General features: G+C 45.9%; 1 protein-coding gene across 1 annotated transcript in view; it reads left to right on the plus strand.

The window, feature by feature from the left end:
• LOC112254434 (leucine-rich repeats and immunoglobulin-like domains protein 1) overlaps positions 1-20,944 on the plus strand; it is a 52,142-nt gene extending 31,198 nt beyond the window's left edge. The window contains exons 9-18 of the mRNA XM_024427015.2: positions 1,442-1,522; positions 4,417-4,488; positions 4,961-5,032; positions 5,164-5,327; positions 6,008-6,346; positions 10,119-10,400; positions 17,687-18,115; positions 18,249-18,380; positions 18,565-18,822; positions 19,538-20,944. Coding sequence (XP_024282783.1) covers positions 1,442-1,522; positions 4,417-4,488; positions 4,961-5,032; positions 5,164-5,327; positions 6,008-6,346; positions 10,119-10,400; positions 17,687-18,115; positions 18,249-18,380; positions 18,565-18,822; positions 19,538-19,752 — 2,044 coding nt within the window. The 3' untranslated portion in view covers positions 19,753-20,944. The remainder of the gene's footprint in view (positions 1-1,441; positions 1,523-4,416; positions 4,489-4,960; positions 5,033-5,163; positions 5,328-6,007; positions 6,347-10,118; positions 10,401-17,686; positions 18,116-18,248; positions 18,381-18,564; positions 18,823-19,537) is intronic.
• Positions 20,945-23,200: the final 2,256 nt, after the last annotated feature.

Genomic DNA, 23,200 nt, shown 5'->3' on the forward strand with positions numbered 1-23,200 from the left:
TATACAGACTTTGAACAGGCGGAAAGAGAGGCTTCCTGAAAGCGAAGGCCTTCTACTAACGTCTTTTTGGCCCGGGATCTTCCCAGAGAGTCAGAGAAAAGAGTCGGGCCTTTGCTCTCTCACAGTGGGGTGACAAGCCAAGGCATATACAGGCCTTTCTCTGCTGGTGCAGAGGGAGCATTGGGCTAGGGGGAGGGGGTTCAGCTGTGTGAGAGGCCCTCTGTTTGGCTCCCCTCTCTCAGACGCTGTTTCTTTCTTCCTTTCTTTCTTGGTCTCTTTCTTGGTCTCTTTATTTCCTTTCTTACTTGGTTGCTTTGTTTCGCCTGTTTGTACCCTTTCCACCCATCCTTTCCCCCCTTTTTTTGCAGTCTTCTTTTTACTTCCTATTCCCATTATGCTCACTCCATTTCTTCTTCGCTCTCCTTCCCTCTCTTTCTGAGGCAGGTCTAATCTAATCAGTGAAGCGCTGGGTAGGCGCGGGCCCTGGCTGTAAGGGAGCCGAGGCAGCTTTAATTGGGTAGCGCTGCTGGCCGTAGAGGCGTGGGGCTGGAGGTTCGCAGTGGGTGTGAATGCCCAGAAACGTCGAGCCTTTCAGCCGGGGGGTCAGTCCCTCAGGGGCCCGCGGCCACTGCCTGCATTAAGAAGGCACCGGCCTTTCACGCTCAGCCAGCCAGAAAGAATAGGAAATTGGCAGCCGAGTCCGGCCATGGAGGAAAAGGAACCGAAGGGGATTAGGGAAGGGTGGAGAGGTTGGGAGGGGCTGTGGGTGACCATCAGACTCACAGGATTCTCAGAGTTTGAAAGAAAGTCGGCACAGGGAACAAAGCATGCGATAGAGCGGCGACTCATGTCTTTGTTCGGCTGTTGTTTTTTTGTTTTAAATTATTATTCAAACGGGTCCTTAGGCCCAGATGACTTCAGCCGTTCGAGGTAGCGTGTCAGGAAAGCTAATTAATTGCATTCAACATGTGTTTGGAAACTTCCCGGTGGACTCAAAGTGAAAGCTGTTGTTTTATTGAGTCTCTTTCTGGCTCAGCGTGGGCATGACTAAGGTCTTTCTTCATACTCATTAGGCTCTGAGTCTGTGTTGGGACTGCCATACCTGCCACCACACTCAGGCGCTGACTGTCTGTATCCAAAGGCAATGTGTACCCGCCAATCTCTCCATGCTGTCATGAATTATACATGATTCTGCCTGCGTTGGGTTTTGTGCCTTCACCTCCCTCCTCACAAAGGAAAGAATGTGCTTGGCTGGCAGAGCAGAGCAGGAGAGAGGCTAGCTCTTTAGACCAGGTGCAGAGGGTTTGGGGGGGTTGGAGGGGTAACCCGTGACTTCCAGCCCCATCTCTGCCAAGGCTACACAGTGATTCAGCTCTGGCAGGCCTGTTTTGCTCTCCTCCTCCTCTATCTTCCTTATCCCTTCTTTTTTCTCTCTCTACAGGGAGCTGGACCATAATGACATCTCAGGCACAATAGAGGACACCAATGGGGCCTTCTCTGGACTGGACAGCCTCAACAAGCTGTGAGTATCCCCCCTCCTTCTCTCATCTCCTCTTCCCCCTCTCCCCTCTGCCCAGAATCGGTCCCTTTGAGCTGGCTGACCTGCCACTGGTAGGGCATTGTATGCAGCTCTGTGGACAGCTCCTTCAGTCCAGAGTGAAGGGGTTTCTACTGCAATTCCATAGTTCCCTTCTGAGGCCTGTCCACTGCCTATAGTCTATATCGAGTTCTCCCAGACCTGGCTTCAGACAGGACCAGCTCCATTCTATCGCTACCCTCCGGGCCCCACACGTCATTTGGAAGTATAACACTGAGAGATGACTTTAAGAGCTGCTCTGAGTTTTATTAGGCTTTTTCATGAAGCTTGCAGATTGACATTCTATCGGCAATTGGCTTGAAACTTGAAACAAGCCTGAATCTGGTTTTCATCTCGGTTTACCAAACTCTAAACTGCTATTGTGTCCAACTTCAGAGGTTGTCTGTTGGTGGGAGTTGAACTGCCTTCACTTGTTGGTTAAACGATGTCAATTTGTTGGGATCTCTCGTGTAACCTTTTAATCACAGCATCTAGACTCAATGTCAAATGTTAGTTAAAGGAGGAAGAAACTCAACCACCATAAGCATAGAGTCCTAACATACTGGGGCCTAAACAATCCTATGTAAAAGCTGGTGTCCAACCAAGGCTGTTCCCTGTGTGAGTGCTAGCCTATTGAAAGGGCTTTTCTATTGGCCTGCTGGGGACGATCCTCAGCAGGTCTTTCCGTGTCTAGCCCCGCTCCTCTCTCTCTGCTCCACGGCCCTGCCTGCCTGTTGTTAGGGACTGAGAGAGGGTGAAATTGGGGGGCGGGCGCGGTCATCAACATCAAACACCACATTGGCCCGTCTCCCCGCCCCTTTTGTCCAGTGGTGTAGTGGAGCGGCCCTCCGCAGCCCAACGCTGGCACAATCCCTCCATCCCACCGGAAAACAACACTCACCAACCCTGGGAAAAAACACAGAGAAAGAGAGAGGGGGGATGGACATCCGTGTCCTCCACACGCAATATGTCCCTCCCAAATCGGATTGTGAGTATCCCCACATGGGAGAACTTGTGCTCTTAGCTTGTTGTAGGTTAACTTGTGCTCTCACAACAACCACTATTTTCCCATTTTTGTTTTAGGAGGTAAAATATATTAATGTATTGAATGTAGATATTTTGGGGTGATATCATTCTAGTATTGTTTTATTTCCAGAATGTGATTACTTGAGGATAATATGATTGGAAGGAAAGGCCATGTAAATGGCTAGATGTGCAAAATGATGTTGGAAATAAGAGAAGATAAGATTGATGGAAATGCAGTGACTTCCAGTGAGGTGTTGTTCTCCTCTGTACTGAGGCCTGTTCAGCCCATCTCCCTGTGTAGGGTCCAGAATCACGGGGCTCTGGCTGATGTGGAGGTCAGTAGAGGCCTGTTCAGCCCATCTCCCTGTGTAGGGTCTAGAACCACAGGGCTCTGGCTGATGTGGCGGTCAGTAGAGGCCTGTTCAGCCCATCTCCCTGTGTAGGGTCCAGAACCACGGGGCTCTGGCTGATGTGGCGGTCAGTAGAGGTCTGTTCAGCCCATCTTCCTGTGTAGGGTCTAGAACCACGGGGCTCTGGCTGATGTGGCGGTCAGTAGAGGCCTGTTCAGCCCATCTCCCTGTGTAGGGTCCAGAACCACGGGGCTCTGGCTGTTGTGTAGGTCAGTAGAGGCCTGTTCAGCCCATCTCCCTGTGTAGGGTCCAGAACCACGGGGCTCTGGCTGATGTGGCGGTCAGTAGAGGTCTGTTCAGCCCATCTCCCTGTGTAGGGTCCAGAACCACGGGGCTCTGGCTGATGTGTAGGTCAGTAGAGGCCTGTTCAGCCCATCTCCCTGTGTAGGGTCCAGAACCACGGGGCTCTGGCTGTTGTGTAGGTCAGTAGAGGCCTGTTCAGCCCATCTCCCTGTGTAGGGTCCAGAACCACGGGGCTCTGGCTGATGTGGCGGTCAGTAGAGGTCTGAGCAGAGGTGTGACATCTCTGTCAGGAGTTGACAGGTCCTGTTCATGACCAGTCATCTGCCTGGAGGCCCCCAAGACCCTGGGTCCCTGGCTGTCCTAAAGAACACCTGATTACCAACAGGAATCTGAGAATGTTCAGCTTGGACAATTTTGGATAGAATTTAAGAAGACACATCTGAGTCTTGGCTCATCTACCCCAATGGCAATGGTAACCAAACAGATGCACTCCCAATGGTTTTTGAAACATGATTTGTATTTACATTGCACAGTGTAGATTGTCGGTGGGTCCATATAGAGGGGGAGAGTAGAGGAGGCGTGACTGGATTGAAGTGTTCTCATGCAGGGGTCTGAACTCCGAACCAGCCTCCAGTGTCCACCCGCTTCTCCTGGGAAGGAAGGTGGAGAGAGGAGAGGAAGGCTGGAGGGACGGAAGCGCAGGAGAGGGAGGGTAGAGGGGTGTCTTTTGAAGAGCGGCCCAGATTAAACCCCCAGAAGGGGGCATTCTGCGTGTTCCTTGCTTGAACCGGGCCTTGACAAGGCTGCTTTTATTATTCTACAAGCTGTGTTGTCCCTCAGTGAGACAACCTGCTTTTCATGTGCCCCCCTGTCATCGCTATTAAATTCAAATAAAGATAAAAGTGGTCTTTGAAAAGCAGAGCAGGGCCGAGTCCCTCACCCTCCTAATCTCCACACAGTTCGGATTTCCAATACCTCAATCCTCTGCTCTTATCAGATTCAGCCCCACTAATTGTGCCTTTCTCTCCCTCTTCTCCTTCCCTCCCCTTACCCCATTCATCCTCTCTCTTTCTCTCTCTGTGCCTGTTTTTTTCTCCCCCCTCCCTCCCTCCCCCGTGTTCTCTCCCGTTTATCGGCACCCTTCATGTTTGGAAATTGCAGAACTCTGTTTGGAAACAAGATCAAGTCAGTGGCCAAGAAAGCCTTCTCAGGACTGGAGGCCCTGGAGCACCTGTGAGTATCCCACAATGCACTGCGCGACCCTGAGATCGGCTGCCAAAAGTAGCTGCCTGAGAGTGCTGCAAGCAATTTAATAGCATCTTTGGAAAAGGAGAAGACGGGCAGTTTGTGGGGCCAGCTGCTTCCCTCTCGTTACAGAGGCAGCTTCAACTTTGGCCTTTTTTCCTGGTGCAGGGGAACAAAGTTATTGAGCATATGGTCAGTTTCGTAGAATAAATGGAATTTATATAAGTCCCTTCACAGGCTCTGGCCGTTACTTTAAACAGGCTCTGGCCATTAGGAAAAAAGTGATTGAAAAGCTGAGTATCCTTGGTCTGTGATGCCTGAATCTTTGAACCTTGTTTAAAATAAGCCCTTATAAATGAAGGCACATCGATCCCTGGCTGGCCGTGACACAGCTGTGTGTGTACCAATGTCCCCTTTCTGTCAGTGCTGACGGGCAGCCCTCTGTTTAATGTCACCACAGGAACCTGGGAGAGAACGCCATACGCTCCATCCAGCCAGAGGCCTTCAGCAAGATGAGGAGCCTCAGGAACCTGTGAGTTCGCAATGATGAATACACCTTACAGTTGCAGTCATGGAATAAGTGAATTATGTACAGATCAAAGCTAGTCTATAAAAGAGAGTGAATAGAAGTCGTTAGCCCTAACAGTGTCCCTCCTCTCCCAGGCTCATCCAGAGTGACAGGTTCCTGTGTGACTGTCAGCTCAACTGGTTCCCTGAGTGGCTGATGACCCGGGGGCTACAGACTGGTGTGGAGGCTACCTGTGTCCACCCTGAAATCCTGAAGGGTACTAGTGTTTTCCAGGCTCCACCAGAGAGATTTGTCTGTGGTGAGTAGTGTGTGTGGGGGGGTGTACAGTTGCTTTCTGTCTGACACAGTGCAGGCAGCAGCTAAGACCAGATTGTGTTTTAGATTCCAGCTCAGGGTGTTTACAGTATATGTGTGTATTTGTTTATGTTTGTGTGATTTTCCTCAAATGTCTTGATGTAGTGTGTGTCTTTGTTTGAGCTGCGATGTGCTAATCCTTGTTTGTCTTTATATTTGTGTGTTTGTGTTTAAACTAGACTTTTGTGTATATATCTTCTGTCACTGAGATAAGCATTATTCTTTGTAACCAAATGTTTTATCTCATTTTCTTGTCCTCCCTCCGTCTCTCCACTCTCTCCACTCTCTCCGTCTCTCCACTCTCTCCGTCTCTCCACTCTCTCCGTCTCTCCACTCTCTCCGTCTCTCCACTCTCTCCGTCTCTCCACTCTCTCCGTCTCTCCACTCTCTCCGTCTCTCCACTCTCTCCACTCTCTCCGTCTCTCCACTCTCTCCACTCTCTCCACCCTCTCCGTCTCTCCACCCTCTCCGTCTCTCCACCCTCTCCGTCTCTCCACCCTCTCCGTCTCTCCACCCTCTCCGTCTCTCCACCCTCTCCGTCTCTCCACCCTCTCCGTCTCTCCACCCTCTCTGTCTCTCCACCCCCTCCGTCTCTCCACTCCCTCGTCTCTCTCTCTCCTGTAGATGACCTGCCTAAGCCCCAGATCACGTTGCAGCCAGAGACCACAGTGACGGTTCTGGGTAGTGACGTGCGCCTCACGTGCACGGCAGCCAGCAGCAGCAGCTCACCTATGACCTTCGCCTGGCGCAAAGACCAGGAGCTGCTCCGTCATGCTGAGGTGGAGAACTTCGCCCACCTGCGCGCTAACCACGGGGCGGTGCACGAGGCCGGGGGGGTGATGGAGTACACCACCATTTTGCACCTGCGTCATGTGACCTTCGCCCACGAGGGCCGATACCAATGCATTATCACCAACCACTTTGGCTCCTCCTACTCCACCAAGGCCCGCCTTACTGTCAACGGTACGCTACCAGGCCCTGAAGGGTTAACGGTCTCCCAGTATGACTGGTTTATAAAAATATCTTGTTTTATTTGTCTCACACGCCGGATACAACAGGTACCGTACTGTGAAATGCTTACTTACGAGTCCTAAACCAACGATGCCGTTTTAAGAAAACAGAGTTAAGAACATTTTTACTAAATAAAGTTTGTTTTTGTATAGTGTTACTTAAAAAAAAAAAAGATGAGGCTGTATGCAGGGAGTACTGGTACTGAGTCAATGTGGCGGCTGTATGCAGGGAGTACTGGTACTGAGTCAATGTGGAGGCTATATGCAGGGGGTACCGGTACTGAGTCAATGTGGAGGCTGTATGCAGGGAGTACCGATACTGAGTCAATGTGGAGGCTGTAAGCAGGGAGTACCGATACTGAGTCAATGTGGAGGCTGTATGCAGGGAGTACTGAGTCAATGTGGAGGCTGTATGCAGGGGGTACCGGTACTGAGTTAATGTGCGGGCGTACAGGTTAATTGAGTTCATTTGTACATGTACAGTAGGTAGGGATAAAGTTACTATGCATAGATAATAAACCGTGAGTGGCAGCAGTGTAAAATCAAAGATTGCATTTGTGAATGTGTGGGTGTTTGTTTTAAGGCTGACCCCATTTAGTTGACTGGTCGATTGCTTGGTCGGTAGGCTATTGGTCGACTAAGACTTCTTTAGACGAGCAGCCGCATGGTGCACAAGACACCTGTCTAATTCGCGCCTGTCTCTGTGGACTAATCCATTGCGGTGGCTACGGGGATGTCACAGTCCGTCACTCTAAGACAGGGGTGGGCAACTCCAGTCCTCGAGGGCCTGATTGGTGTCACATTTTTCTCCATCCCTAGCAAACACAGCTGATTAATCAACTTGCATTCTAAACTGAAGATCATGATTAGGTGATTTTTGGAGTTAGGTGTGTTAGCTGGGGCAAAACTGTGACCCCAATCAGGCCCTCGAGGACTGGAATTGCCCACTCCTGCTCTAAGACGTGATGTTGGAGTTGTATATGGTTATATTATGTAAAAGGAATGGTGCAACACTAATAAATCTAATATCACTCTATAACAAATGCACTTTCTCCCACATTGGATACGGCCGCTGTCCGCGGTTCTGAAACATATTCATCAGTCCGCCATAGAATTGGCACCTTTCCCTGTATTACTATGTGCATAATAGCAACGTTAACCATCATATTGGACTGAGAACAATGTGGCGGAGGCAGCAGAGAAGAGGAAACAGCCCTTGCCTTAACCTAATTGTCTAAGAAAATTGTGGAGAGAGGAAACCCCAATTTAATTAGGTCCATAATCAATCGCCTGACTGTTAAATATGCCTGGCATTATACATCATCCCATACACAGTGTATTCAGAAGGTATTCGGACCACTTTACTTTTCCGTTACAGCCTTACTCTAAAATTTCTTAAAATAATAATAATTTTCCTTCATCAATCCACACAAAATACCCCATAATGAAAATGCAAAAACAGTTTTTTCAAATTTTTTGCAAATGTATTCAAAATAAAAAATTATCACATTTAGTATTCAGACTTTACTCTGTACTTTCTTGAAGCACCTTTGGCAGCGATTACAGCCTCAAGTCTTCCTGGATATGACACTACAAACTTGGCACACCTGTATTTGGGGAGTTTCTTCTTCTCTGCAGATCCTCTCAAGCTCTGTCAGGTTGGATGGGGAGCGTCACTGCACAGCTATTTTCAGGTCTCTACAGAGATGTTTGATCAACTTTAAGTCCGGGCTATGGCTGGGCCACTCAAGGATATCCAGAGACTTGTCTCGAAGCCACTCCTGCGTTGTTTTGGCCATGTGCTTAGGGTCGTTGTCCTGTTGAACCTTCGCCCAAATCTGAGATCTGAGCGCTCTGGAGCATCAAGGATCTTTCTGTACTTTGCTCCTTTCATCTTTCCCTCGATCCTGACTAGTCTTCCAGTCCCTGCCACTGAAAAACATCCCCACAGCATGATGCTTCCACCACCTTGCTTCATCGTAGGAATGATGCCAGGTTTCCTCCAGACGTGACGCTTGGCATTCAGGCTAAAGATTTCAATCTTGGTTTCATCAGACCATAGAATCTTTTTTCTCATGGTCAGAGTCTTTAGGTGCCTTTTGGCAACTCCAAGCGGGCTGTCATTTGCCTTTTACTGAGGAGTGGCTTCTGTCTGGCTACTCTACCATAAAGGCCTGATTGGTGGAGTGCTGCAGAGATAGTTGTCCTTCTGCAAGGTTCTCCAATCGCCACAGAGGAATTCTGTCAGAGTGACCATCGGGTTTTTGGTCACCTCCCTGACCAAGGTCCTTCTCCACCGATTGCTCAGTTTGGCCGGGCAGCCAGCTCTAGGAAGAGTCTTGGAGCTCTACGGAAAATTGGCTTGGTTTTTGCTCTAACATGCACTGTCAACTGTGGGAACTTATAGACAGGTGTGTGCCTTTCCAAATCATGTTCAATCAATTGACTTTTCCACAAGTGGATTCTAGTCAAGTTGTAGACACATCTCAAGGATGATAAATGGAAACATCTGAGCTCAGTTTTAGTATTCATGCAAATGATATGAATGCTTAAGTAAATAATGTATTTCTGTTTTTATTTTTAATACATTTGCGAAATATTCTAAACCTGTTTTTGCCTCGTCATTACGGGGTACTGTGTGTAGATTGATGAGAAACATTTAATCAATTTTAGAATAAGTCTGTAACGTAACAAAATGTGGAACAAGTCAAGGGGTCTGAATACTTTTTGAATGCCCTGTATATGGAAAAATAAGTTTAAACATTTTGACCAATCGTTTTGTCGTAAGAACAGCGACTCTCGGGCGACCAAGTTTTTATTTTTCTTGTTTTCTGGGACAGCCCTGGTTTGTTTGTGTGTGTTTGGATAATCTCCCCTCTGTAATGTGCTGATTTTGTAGATATTTTGCACAATTAAACTACATAACAGGGCAGAATGAGATTAGTGGTAATTCTTAGCTTGAACAAAGTCTCACTCTCTCTGTCCTTCTGCATCTCTCTGTGTGAGTTTCTCATGGTGGAATTTCTAACAAATTGATTTAGGCTTGTTGTGGTGCTGACAGTGCCCATATATTACACACCCTGTCAGTTAGGCTAACCGATGCTGACTGATTGTTTGCTGGCAGTCTGGAGTTTGGTTTCCTGGCTGACCTGCCCACCCAAATGAAACCCTCTCCCAAGCCATCTCCCCAACCCAATTGGGGACTTCTATGCAATGATAGAAGAGCTGCGCCTCTCTATACGCAGACTACTGTGCGTAGGGCCCTGAGGCTGCTAGGGCGCCCCCGACCCCCAAACATACAAATAAAAATGCTCTCAGTTTTCTGTTGAAGTAGACTACACAAGGTGCCATTTCAAAATGTAGTATTGCAGTTTTCCACTTGTTAGTCACTCAATTAGCGCATGTCAGCTAATATTTGTTGGGATTGCTAAGTAAGGTAGTCCAGCTATCTAAACCTTGTAGTAGACCTAATCATCACTTAATTACCAACTGGGCACACATTCAGTGCGCATTAATTTAGTTAGTTAATCTCACAGATATCATATGAACATGGCATAAGTAATTACAAAATGTGTAGAATTGCAGGAAATGTCCTTTTAAAAAAACTGCCATACTTTCTCTACACTCCATTGCAAAATGGGAGGGACTGTTATGTAGCTGTTGTGTTAACCTCCGATTTCTCTCTGTTGTGGCCAACCACGTGTCTCATCTCCATTCCCACACAGTCATGCCTACGTTTGTGAAGACCCCTCGAGACAACACCATCCGTACGGGCACCACTGCCAAGCTGGAGTGTGCGGCCGAGGGCCACCCCACCCCTGAGATCGCCTGGCAAAAGGACGGAGGCACGGACTTCCCGGCGGCACGCGAGCGGCGGATGCACGTGATGCCTGACGATGACGTGTTCTTCATCATGGACGTCAAGCTGGAGGACATGGGCGTGTACAGCTGCACCGCCAAGAACACAGCGGGCACCGTGTCTGCCAACGCCTCTCTCATCGTGCTGGGTAGGACTTGACTGCTGGCCATGCCCTACACCTACTGACAAAATTGCCCACACCCCTTTACAATGTTTGAGGATTCATGGTTCAGGTGACCATAATATAGATACTACTTCCGACTAAAAATGAACACTTGTAAACTGGTCTAAAGCCAGTTGTGAACTGGTCAGCCTTGGTCAAAGAATGAATGGCTTCTGGTAGCTGTGGCCTTCCTCTGAGTCAGAGGTTAGGGTAGGGGTCAGATGGGGGAGGGTGGGATAGGGGGACTTTACAGAGGAGTGTTTGTTACCCTTCTCTCAGGGTGGAGGCCTCAGTTCTCCTGGAGGGGCTTCTATTGGAAGTGTGAGGACTGAGGCTAGTTGAGATTACATTGTCAAGTACTGTGGATGTGTAAGGGCTTGGTCTACACCACTGTATGTCGTACTGTCGTAGTGCAGAACACCTCACAGGATATGAGAGAGCAATAGCCTGCAGGAGTTGCTTTGTAATGTTTAGTCATGTATGAGGAAAGTTTAGAGCTGAGGCCTTGTCTGAAGAGGTGGGGAGGGGACAGAGTGGGAAGGAGGGTGGGAGAGGAGGAAGTGAGATCTCGTAATCATTTTGTTTCCTGCTAAGAGGGAAAGTGTTCTGTCTAAGAGTAGGGGCGTCAAACGTTCAGCCTGCTGCACAGACCTATGGACGCTGTAGAGAGCCTCAATTGTGCTTAGGAGCCTTTTTTTAAATCTCTAAATGGTTAAACTAGTGAGGAATCTTTTTTATTTACTATCATCCTAAATTAAGATATACTGATCAAAAATATAAACCCAACATCAAATAACATTTTATTTGTCACATGCACCAAATACAACGCTTACTTACAATCCCTTAACCAACAATGCAGTTCAATTTTTTTTACAAAATAAAGTAAAAAATAGAATCAAAAGTAACACAATAAAATAACTAATGAGGCTATATACAGGGGGTTCCGGTACCGAGTCAATGTGCAGGGGTACAGGTTACTCAAGTTAATTGAGGTAAATTATACATGTAGGTAGTGTTATTAAAGTGACTATGCATAGATAATAAACAGCAAGTAGCAGCAGTGTAAAGGGGTGGTGGTGGGGGGGGGATCAATGCAAATAGTCCGCGTTGCCATTTAAAAAAAATTGTACAGCAGTTTTATGGCTTGGGGGTAGAAGCTGTTAAGGAGCCTTTTGGACCTAGACTTGGCGCCCCGGTATCGCTTGCCATGCGGTAGCAGAGAGAACGGTCTATGACTTGGATGACTGGAGTCTTTGACAATGTTTTGGGCCTTCCTCTGACACCGCCTAGTATATAGGTCCTAGGCCCCAGGAATGTGCTGGGCTTTATGCAATACCCTCTGTAGCGCCTTCTGCTCGGAATCTGACCATTTGCCTTACCAGGCGGTGATGCAACCGGTCAGGATGCTCTCATTGGTGCAGCTGTGGAACTTTTTGAGGATCTGGGGACCCATGCCAAATCTTTTCTGTCTCCTTGGGGGAAAAAGGTGTTGTGTCCTCTTCACAAATGTCTTGTGTTTGGACCATGATAGTTTCTTGTTGATGTGGACACCAAGGAATTTGAAACTCTCGACCCGCTCCACTACAGCCAGGTCGATGTGAATGGGGCGGTGTTCAGACCTCCTTTTCCTTTTAGTCCACAATCATCTCCTTTGTCTTGCTCACATTGAGGGAGAGGTTGTTGTCCTGGCACCACACTGCCAGGTCTCTGACCTCCCTACAGGCTGTATCATCGTTGTCGGTGATCAGGCCAACCACCGTTGTGTCGTCAGCAAACTTAATGATGGTGTTGGAGTTGTGCTTGGCCATGCAGTCATGGGTGAACAGGGAGTACAGGAGCGGATTAAGCACACACCCCAGAGGGGCCCCGGTGTTGATAATCAGTGTGGTAGATGTGTTGTTGGCTACCCTTAAAACTTGGCCCGTTAGGAAGTCCAGGATCCAATTGCAGAGGGAGGTGTTTAGTCCCAGGGTCCTTAGCTTAGTGTCGAGCTTTGTGGGCACTATGGTGTTGAACGCTGAGCTGTAGTCAATGAACAGCATTCTCACATAGGTGTTCCTTTTGTCCAGGGGAGAGAGGGCAGTGTGGAGTGCGATTTGAGATTGTGGATCTGTTGGGGCGGTATGCAAATTGGAGTGGGTCTAGGGTTTCCGGGATTATGATGTTGATGTGACCATGACCAGCCTTTCAAAACACTTCATGTCTAGACCTGAGTGCTACAGGGCAGTAGTCATTTCGGCAGTTTACCTTCGCTTTGTTGGGCACAGGGACTATGGTGGTCTGCTTGAAACATGAAGGTATTATAGACTGTCAGGGAGAGGTTGGAAATTACAGTGAAGACACTTGCTAGTTGGTCTGCGCATGCCCTGAGTAAGCTTCCTGGTAATCCGTCTGGCCCCACTGCCTTTGAATGTTGACCTGTTTAAAGGTCTTGTTCACATCAAACAGTTGTGTGGAACAGCTGGTGCTCTCATGCATGTGTCAATGTTGCTTGCCTCGACGCGAGCATAACAGGCATTTAGCTTGTCTGGTAGGCTTGCATCCCTGGACAACTCGCGGCTGGGTTTCCCTTTGTCTGTAATATTTTTCAAGCCCTGCCACATCCGATGAGTGTCAGAGCCAGTGTAGTAGGAGTCAATCTTAATCCTTTATTGACGCTTTGCCTGTTTTGATGGTTTGTCTGAGGGCATAGCAGGATTTCTTAGAAGCATCCGGATTAGTCTCCCACTCCTTGAAAGTGGAAGCTCTAGCTTTTAGCTCAATGCAGATGTTGCCTGTAATCCATGGTTTCTGGTTGGGATATGTACGTACGCTTACTCTGTGGGCGACGTCGTCGATGCACTTATTGATGAAGTCGATGACTGAGGTGGTATACTCAATGCCATTGGATGAATCCCGGAACATATTCCAGTCTGTGCTAGCAAAACAGTCCTGTAGCGTAGCATCCGCGATATCTGACCACTTCCGTATTGGACGAGTCACTGATAGTTCATGCTTTTAGTTTTTGATTGTAAGCAGGAATCAGGAGGATAGATTTATGGTCAGATTTGTTTGTCTGCGTTTTGAATGAAGCTCATCCAGTTTATTCTCCAGTTATTGCACGTTGGCCAATAGAAAGGATGGTAGAGCCGCATTAACCACTCGCTGACAAATTCTCACTTGGCACCCCGATCTCCGTCCCCTGTACCTGCGTCTTTTTTTCACGCGAATGACGGGGATTTGGACCTGGTCCCGGTACAAACAGTATATGGTTCGCGTCGGACTCATAAAAAAAAAAATCTTTGTCCAGTTCGAGGTAATCGCTGTTCTGATATCCAGAGGCTATTTTCGGTCATAAGAGACAGTAGCAGCAACATTATGTGCAAAGTAAGTTACAAACAAAGCAAAGAAATTACACACAAAATAGCACAGTTGGTTCGGAGCCCGTAAAACGGCAGCCATCCCCTCCGACACCATGGGTGGGGAGGGCATAGGCCCACTTACTTGGGAGCCAGGCCCACCCACTGGGGAGCCAGGCCCAGCCAATCAGAATTAGTTTATTACAGACAGAAATACTCCTGAGTTTCATCAGCTGTGTGGGTGGCTGGTTTTGAAACATCCCGAAGGTGAAGAAGCCGGATGTGGAGGTCCTGGGCTGGCGTGGTTACACGTGGTCTGCGGATGTAAGGCCGGTTGGATGTACTGCCAAATTCTCTAAAACGGCGTTGGAGGCAGCTTATGGTAGAGTGAACATTCAATTCTCTGGCAACCACTCTGGTGGACATTCCTGCAGTCAGCATGCCAATTGCACACTCCTTCAAAACCTGATACATCCGTGGCATTGTGTTGTGTGAAAACACTGTACATTTTGGAGTGGCCTTTTATTGTCCCCAGTACAAGGTGCACCTGTGTAATGATTATTCTGTTTAATCAGCTTCTTGATATGCCACACCTGTCAGGTGGATGGATTATATTGTCATACGAGAAATGCTCACTAACAGGGATGTAAACAAATTTGTGCACAAATTGAGACGCTGTTTGTTCATGTGTAACATTTCTGGGATCTTTTATTTCAGCTCATGAAACATGGGACCAACAGTACTTTTGTTCTCTCTCTCTCTGTGTGTGTGTGTGTGTGTGTGTGTGTGTGTGTGTGTGTGCAGTTGAAGTCGGTAGTTTACATACACTTAGGTTGGAGTCATTGAAACTCGTTTTTCAACCAGTTTTGACAAGTCGGTTAGAACATCTACTTTGTGCATGAAGTCATTTTTCCAACAATTGTTTAGACAGATTATTTAACTTAATCTTCACTGTATCACAAATCCAGTGGGTCAGAAGTGTACATACACTAAATTGACTGTTCCTTTTAAACAGCTTGGAAAATTCCAGAAAATGATTTTGAAGCTTCTGATAGGCTAATTGACATAATTTGAGTCAATTGGAGGTGTACCTGTGGATGTATTTCAAGGCCTACCTTCAAACTCAGCAAATCTTTGCCTGACATCATGGGAAAATCAAAAGAAATCAGCCAAGACTTCAAGAAAAAAAATTGTAGACCTCCACAAGTCTGGGTCATCTTTGGGAGCAATTTCCAAACACCTGAAGGTACCACGTTCATCTGTACAAACAATAGCAAACACCATGGGACAACGCAGCCTTTATACCGCTCAGGAAGGAGACGCATTCTTTCTCCTGAAGATGAATGTACTTTGGTGCGAAAAGTGCAAATCAATCCCAGAACAACAGCAAAGGACCTTGTGAAGATACTGGAGGAAACCGGTACAAAAGTATATATATCCACAGTAAAACGAGTCCTATATCGACATAACCTGAAAGGCCGCTCAGCAAGGAAGAAGCCACTGCTGCAAAACCATCATAAAAATGCAAAAATAGAACTGTTTGGCCATAATGACCATCGTTATGTTTGGAGGAAAAAGGGGGAGGCTTGCAAGCCGAAGAATACCATCCCAACCGTGAAGCACGGGGGTGGCAGAATCATGTTGTGGGGGTGCTTTGCTGCAGGAGGGACTGGTGCACTTCACAAAATAGATGGCATCATGAGGACGGACAATTAAGTGAATATGTTGAAGCAACATCTTAAGACATCAGTCATTAAGTTAAAGCTTGGTCGCAAAAGGGTGTTCCAAATGGACAATGACCCCACGCATGCTTCCAAAGTTGTGGCAAAATGGCTTAAGGACAACAATGTCAAGATATTGGAGTGGCCATCATAAAGCCCTGACCTCAAACCTATTGAACATTTGTTGGCAGAACTGAAAAAGTGTGTGCAAGCAAGGAGTCCTACAAACCTAGCTCAGTTACACCAGCTCCGTCAGGAGAGATGGGCCAAAATTTACACCACTTATTGTGGGAAGCTTGTGGAAGGCTACCTGACACTTTTGACCCAAGTTAAACCATTTAAAGGCAATACACTCAATTAGCATTTGGTAGCATGTAAACTTCTGACCCACTGGGAATGTGATGAAAGAAATAAAAGCTGATATAACTCATTCTCTCTACTATTATTCTGACATTTCACATTCTTAAAATAAAGTGGTGAGCCTCCCTGACCTAAGACGGGGAATTTTTAACTTGGATTAAACATCAGGAATTGTGAAAAACTGAGTTTTTAAATGTATTTGGCTAAGGTGTATGTAAACTTCCGACTTTGTGTGTGTGTGTGTTTATTGTATACACACACACACACACACTGTCCACATATTTACATGTGGACAGTATTTATTACTACATTACACAAGCTGACGGTTTGACCTAATTGGGGGGATATAGACGTTTATATTCAACACGATGACACAATATCAGGTCTTAGAACTTAGCTATATCATTTTCTTTCTCAAATGGAATGGATAAATCTGGGTGGTCTCTTTATAAAAATACATGGATTTGAAAGTCTAATTATCACTTAAAAGCAGCCAACCGTTGTCACTGTTGATATTCTATGGCGGTTCGTAATTCATTGAAATCAACTAACAGAAAAAGTCATTTGTTTTATCTTCCGTGATGTCAGCCTCCCAAAATCAACAGCCACCATTCCAAAATATAGATAGAAGCTTTCTACAAATTCTTATCTAACCAACCATGTACAGGTTATTCCAAGTGTCCTTGTGGCCTTTGAATAGTGTTAGTTTAAACAGCGCTATACCGAAACATTTCCCCCTGTTCTATTGATTTCAGTGCGGAATTGATGGAAGTGATTAACAAGAAAAGTGTTGCTTTACACTTACTGCATTGGTGACGCACTTGAATCAAAAATGCAACACTTCAAAATGTAGCTAACTGTTTTCAACAAAATGTTCCCTAAGCAGTGATTTACAGATTATTCCCAGGTTCCGTGTGGTTTTTGAGTTGTTAGTTTTAACAGGACATTTAACCTCGCGCAATTGATTCCAACGTGATAATTTATAGGTGATTGACAAAACAGTGTTGCGTTTGTCTTTCAATTTTGGACGCGCCTCCACAAAACGCTCGTTAGAATTATGTACACGATATGCTCACTGTCATTGACAGCCCGAACTGCTTGTTTTGCATCATTAGCATTTGTGAGAATTAACGTAGCGGTTAGAATAATTAATGTAGCATTTAGGAGAATTGACGCAGCGGTTAGAATAATGAATGTAGCATTTAGGAGAATTGACGTAGCGGTTAGAATAATGAATGTAGCATTTAGGAGAATTGACGCAGCGGTTAGAATAATGAATGTAGCATTTAGGAGAATTAACGCAGCGGTTAGGATAATTAATGTAGCATTTAGGAGAATTGACGTAGCGGTTAGGATATTTAATGTAGCATTTAGGAGAATTGACGTAGCGGTTAGAATAATGTAGCATTTAGGAGAATTGACGTAGCGGTTAGGATATTTTATGTAGCATTTAGGAGAATTGGCGTAGCGGTTAGGATATTTTGCGTAGTTAACCTTTGGTTAAGGTTAGGAAAAGGGTCAGGGGAAAGGTTGCTATGTAACTACATGCTATGTAGTTGCAAAACTCTTGTGTTAGCTGAAGTTTCTAATTAGTTAAAATGCTACGGTTGTCCCCGACGTCACTACACAAGAATCCCCTATAAGACACACTGTTCAGTGGTAACGCTGCTGAGATGTTATCTGGGAAACACAGGGTTCAGCTCTATTCCAGTAGTGTACATTAATGCATCAACTTCAACAAAATGTGATGGACCAGTTGTCAAAATGTTGTTTAAAGTAATAAGTAGAGTTGGGAATGACCTGTCTGCGCTAGTGGGATTATTAGACTTTGACCTTTCCCTCCCGTCTACAGAGACGCCCCACCTGGCCCAAGAGCTGGAGGACCATAGTGTGGTGGTGGGGGAGACTGTAGCCCTGCAGTGTAAGGCCCTGGGCAGCCCCCCACCCAAAATCACCTGGCTGAGGAACGACGAGCCCCTCCGCTCCTCCGACCGACACCACTTCACCCCCGGCAACCAGCTGTTGGTGATCGGCAGCGCCGCCCTAGAGGACGCTGGCAGGTACACGTGCGTAATGTCTAACACGCTGGGCACAGAGCGCGGCCACAGCCAGCTGAGTGTCCGCCAGACCGGCTGCGTCGCCCCGTCCGGCCCCAGCACCGTCACTATGGGCATCATCGTCATCGCTGTGGTGACCAGCATCGTGGTGACCTCGCTGGTGTGGGTATGCATCATCTACCAGACGCGCAAGAAGAGCGACGAGTGCAGCGTAACCAACACCGGTGAGAGGGCTCTCATATAGTTATAGTTATCACAGGAAATGGCTGTTCACCATCCATTTTCTGTTGTTGACTGTAGTTTGTGCTGGTGCTGGTGCTAATGTTATCTGTCCCCTCTCCTCCCCTCCCCTCCCAGATGAGACAATCGTGCCCCCGGACGTCCCCAGCTACCTGTCCTCCCAGGGGACCCTCTCAGAGCGCCAGGACGTGTGTATCCGCGTGGAGGCTAGCATTGGACCTCCGCTCAACGGACACATAGACAACACAGGTAAAGTCTTCAGCTTGGTTCCCATATGAACCTCCAATTCTCCTCCATGACTGAACTGCTGGACCGCTCAGTCATTTTTTATCTAACATCAGGGAATGTTTGCTTTACGTCTACTCTAAATTCGTGGAATTGTGGGAAAGTGTAGGCGCCTTAATAATGATGTTTTCTTTATTTGCTGGTGTAGGTTACAATGGGGCTGTAGTGTGTACAGAGTGTATGCAGAACGGAAACAGCTACTCCAAGACAGACTTCGACTATCTCACCCAGGGGCTGGGACCTGTAGGCCTGGAGTACCAACAACCCCCCCACCACATGGACTACAGTGTACCTGTACCCCTAGGGGTGGATACGGGACCCCTCTCCAACGGGACCCCCAACGGAGTCAGAAGGGATTCCTCGCCACCTGAATTTACATCACAGAGAAACCACCACAACATAAAAGGTATTTTTTTAACATTTATTTTTATTTAACCATCCTTTAACTAGGCAAGCCAGTTAAGAACAAATTCTTATTTAGAATAACGTCCTTCATCGGCCAAACCCAGACGACGCTGGGCCAATTCTGTGCTGCCTTATGGGACTTCCAATCACGGCCGGTTGTGATACATCCTGGAATCGAAACAATAGTGATGCCTCAAGCACTGAGATGTGTCTTAGACCGCTGCGCCACTCAGGATCCCAGAGCGAGCTTCCTATTCCACACTGTTGAGGACAGGATGGGGAATGCTGGAGAACCTGTGGTTGGAGCCCTTAGTTGTGTAGATGACCCTGCCATGATGAATCACCATGAAGGGAACATGATGGATAGTCTGCGGCCTATATTTGAGAGTGTATTCTACTGTAGTTGGTAGGATACCTCCTACCTTAAGTAAAAATGAAAAACAGCCTCGAGTTCCCATCGCTGCCACACTCACAGAGGAGCAAGATGGGTCTTGTCCTGGGATCCTGTACCTTTTGGCAAGGAACCATCTGGGAGGATTTTGGTGGTTGGAATGTCGATCTACGCTTCATCATGTAAACGTAGCAATATGGATGCATTTCATAACCCATAGCCTGGAGCTCTGTACAGATAGATGTCTTGATAAGTGTATGTGCAATGACTGGCTGACGTGGCGTTCTCTTCTCTCTCTCTGTTCTCTCTCTCTGTTCTCTCCCAGGTTCCTCAGTGAACAGGACGGGACACACAACTCTAGTGTGCTCCCCATCCCAGGAGGAGGCCTTCCACAAGCCGGTGAAACTCGCCCCCGTAAGACGCCAAGACACACTGGACACGGATCGTGAGCCAGAGCTCAGACAGACTCTACTGTCCAACGGACACACTCCCAGAGCCTCCCAGAGTGACAGCACCCCCCTCAGGAGCGCCAGCGACTAGCAGGCCCTCCCCACCCTGACACTAATAGACTCACTAGCCCTGAGTGGACTTGTTCTTTGCACTGGGAACTGCTACCTCAAACAGAGAGGCCAAGATCTGATCCCCTCCCCTGTTTGGACTAACAGGGTGGGAGCTGGGAGGAGGGTGGCATCCAGAGGTTTGAAGGCAGAGCTTGTGTGGGTGGCGTCCCATTTGAGCGTATCAGCTGTACATACTTAAAACCTTCCCCTGGGAGGTGTCAACCAATCCTAGCTCCAAATGTGACTTGCATTTGAAGCATGCAAATGTAGGGAATGTTTTACAGTAATGTGTGAAAGAGAGCGAAATAGATATATACCATTGGACAATTAACTGTACATAAGAGTTTTCATATATATTATATAACTTTTACAAAGAGTATTTGAATTTATTCTGTGCATGACAAAGAACGGAGTGATGGTATTTTTTTCTCTCTTTTAAAAGCCTCTACTTACCAGCTTCAACTGCGGTGCCTTATTGCATGATCAAAGAAACCACAAACGGGACTCGTAGTATAGCAGAGATTTGTGAGAGCTATCGTACACTCCTTGTCATACCATGGAACACTTTATTGCACTTGAATGTTGTTTGACAAACGCAAATGCTGCCATCATGGCCTTAAACCATAACTCATATTTACTGGTATTTTATGAAGGAAGCTTTAATTTGTATTTATTTTGGTACTTGATATGGTAACACCTATGACAAGGAAGTGTTTGGGATATTAATCTAGGTTTTTGATGTTTAAGCACATTTGTACTCATCATAAATGACCTCTGGAAACAGACTCGGTACATGTAACCCAATAGGAACGTAAGAAATCCTAGTCAGGAAATGCGACTCATTTCTGACATAGCCATGGAATGTCAAGTCTCTTCCACCTGTCATGATACTAACTACAGTGCCTTCAGAAAGTATTCATACCCCTTGACTTATTCCACGTTTTGTTGTTATAACAGCCTGAATTCAAAATGGATTTTCACCCATCTACACACAATTACCCCATGACAAAGTGAAAACATGTTTTTAGAAATGTTTGCAGATTTATGGAAAATTACTTTCAAACTGTAACTCGGCCACTCAGGAACATTCACTGTCTTCTTGGTAAACAACTCCAATGTAAATTTGGCCTTTTGTTTTAAGTTATTGTCCTGCTGAATGGTAAATTCATCTCCCAGTGTTTGGTGGAAATCAGACAGAACCAGGTTTTCCTCTCAAATTTTGCCTGCGCCTAGCTCCATTCCATTTTTTTTCTTTTTCTGAAAAACTCCCCAGTCCTTAACAATTAAAAGCATACCCATAACATGATGCAGCCACCACTATGCTTGAAAATATGGAGAGTGGTGCTCAGTAATGTTTTGTAGTGGATTTGCCCCAAACATAACACTTTGTATTCAGGATAAAAAGTTAATTGGTTTGCCACATTCCTTGCAGTATTACTGATGCATGTTTTGGAATATAAAATATTCTTTACAGGGTTCCTTTTCACTCTGTCAGTTAGGTTAGTATTGTGGAGTAAGTACAATGTTGTTGATCCATCCTCAGTTTTCTCCCATCACAGCCATTAAACTCTGTTTTAAAGTCGCCATTGGCCTCCTGGTGAAATCACAGAGGGGTTTCCTTCCTCTCCATCAACTGAGTTAGGAACGATGCCTGATACGCCATCCCACGTGTAATTAATAACTTAACCATAGGATATTTTTACCAATCTACAAATGGGTGCCCTTCTTTATGAGGCATTGGAAAACTTCCCTGGTCTTTGTGGTTCAATCTGTGTTTGAAATTCACTGCTTGACTGAGGGACCTTACATATAATTGTATGTGTGGATGAGATGAGGTATGTCATTCAAAAAGCATGTTAAACACACGAGTCTATGCAACTTATGTGACTTGTTAAAAAAATGTTTACTCCTGAACTTATTTAGGCTTGACAAAACAAAGGGGTTGTATACTTATTGACTCAAGACATTTCAACGTTTTATTTTTATGAATTTGTAAAAATGTCTAAAAACATATCTCCACTATGACATTATGGGGTATTGTGTGTAGATCAGTGACAAAACATCAACATTTAATCCATTTTAAATTCAGGCTGTAACTCAACCAAATGTGAAAAAAGTAAAAGGCTGTGAATACTTACCGACAGCACTGTACCAACCAGGGCTTAGAACCACATTTTTGTTCCCTTTGTTTTGTTCTGTACAGAACCTTTTTTTCTTATTTTGTTTTTACAAGAAATGTAGTTCTGAAGCTGTTTGAACCTCCAAAAATACTGATTTATATCGTTCCTTACTGTTCCCTTTTAAACATGTGATTTATTCTTTTTTTATTTACGCCAACATTAAATTACTTCACCAATTAGTGCGGATAGAGCAGCTTGCTATGGAGCGGGTAAGCTAGTTTTTTTTTTTTTTTTACATTCATTGTACAGACGTTAAGGCGCGAGATGCGAATTTGTTTGTGTAGTGAGAGAGAGCAGAGGAGGCTTGGCTTGAAGCGCTGGGCATCTTATTTATTACATGCATTTATATGAATTAGGCCCACAAATATTCAACCTACGGAAGAGTGTCTTCTATGGAGGATCTTTGAACTTCAGAGAGTTGGCTTAACGTTGGACCAGAGCTAGCTAGCTAACAAGCTGTGCAGAGCGGCACCAGAATGAAAATAAAAACATGTCTTTCCCATTTGTAGTTAATAAATCCAATCCAACGTGTTAACTATAGTATCCTTAACTAACATTGAAAAAGTTAATACATTCTTCTCTAGTTAAAAAATCTCTCCCTAATTTCTGAATCGTGCTTGTAATTTCTGTAGGCTACAGTAGCCTATTCTTCGGAGGGGAGGGGCATGTAGCCTACACACACACGCGCGCGCACACACTGGTAAAGATTTCCAGCTGACAGGCAGACACTGGAATAAGTTTCAGAGTGACAGAATGAGGGCTTTGCATAGCTGCTTTGTTGCATTTTTGCCAGAACGTAAAAGAATGTTATTAACCGATTCCCATGCTTTTATAATAACGGTTCTGTTCAGGAACAGTGTAGATCACATTTGTTCTGATACTGTTCCTTGAAAATGTTGTGTTCTGTTCCCTGAACTAGTTCCAACACCTGCTACCAACAAGCTGCTGCACTTCAGTTGCCTTTTGGTTTAGGGAATAGATCCTCCACGGTGCCTCAGCTCCATTTGTTTTCATTATTCTTTATTTGTTCAACTAAAGGTCCAGATCCTTTGAATACACATTTGTTATGAATGTGGTCCAATTCCTAGAATCATTTGTTATCCCCCCCCTTCCATCCCAGTATGTTATCCTATACCATGAACCTGCCACGCTGTAAAAGGGAATGTGGAATTGTTACCAGGAGGGCATTTTGAGACCGTTGTCATACTGTTTGATTGCTATCATGTCTCACTGTTGTGTGTGTGTGTG

This window comes from Oncorhynchus tshawytscha, linkage group LG07 (assembly GCF_018296145.1).
Source record: "Oncorhynchus tshawytscha isolate Ot180627B linkage group LG07, Otsh_v2.0, whole genome shotgun sequence".
In the NCBI taxonomy this organism is placed as follows: Eukaryota; Metazoa; Chordata; class Actinopteri; order Salmoniformes; family Salmonidae; genus Oncorhynchus; species Oncorhynchus tshawytscha.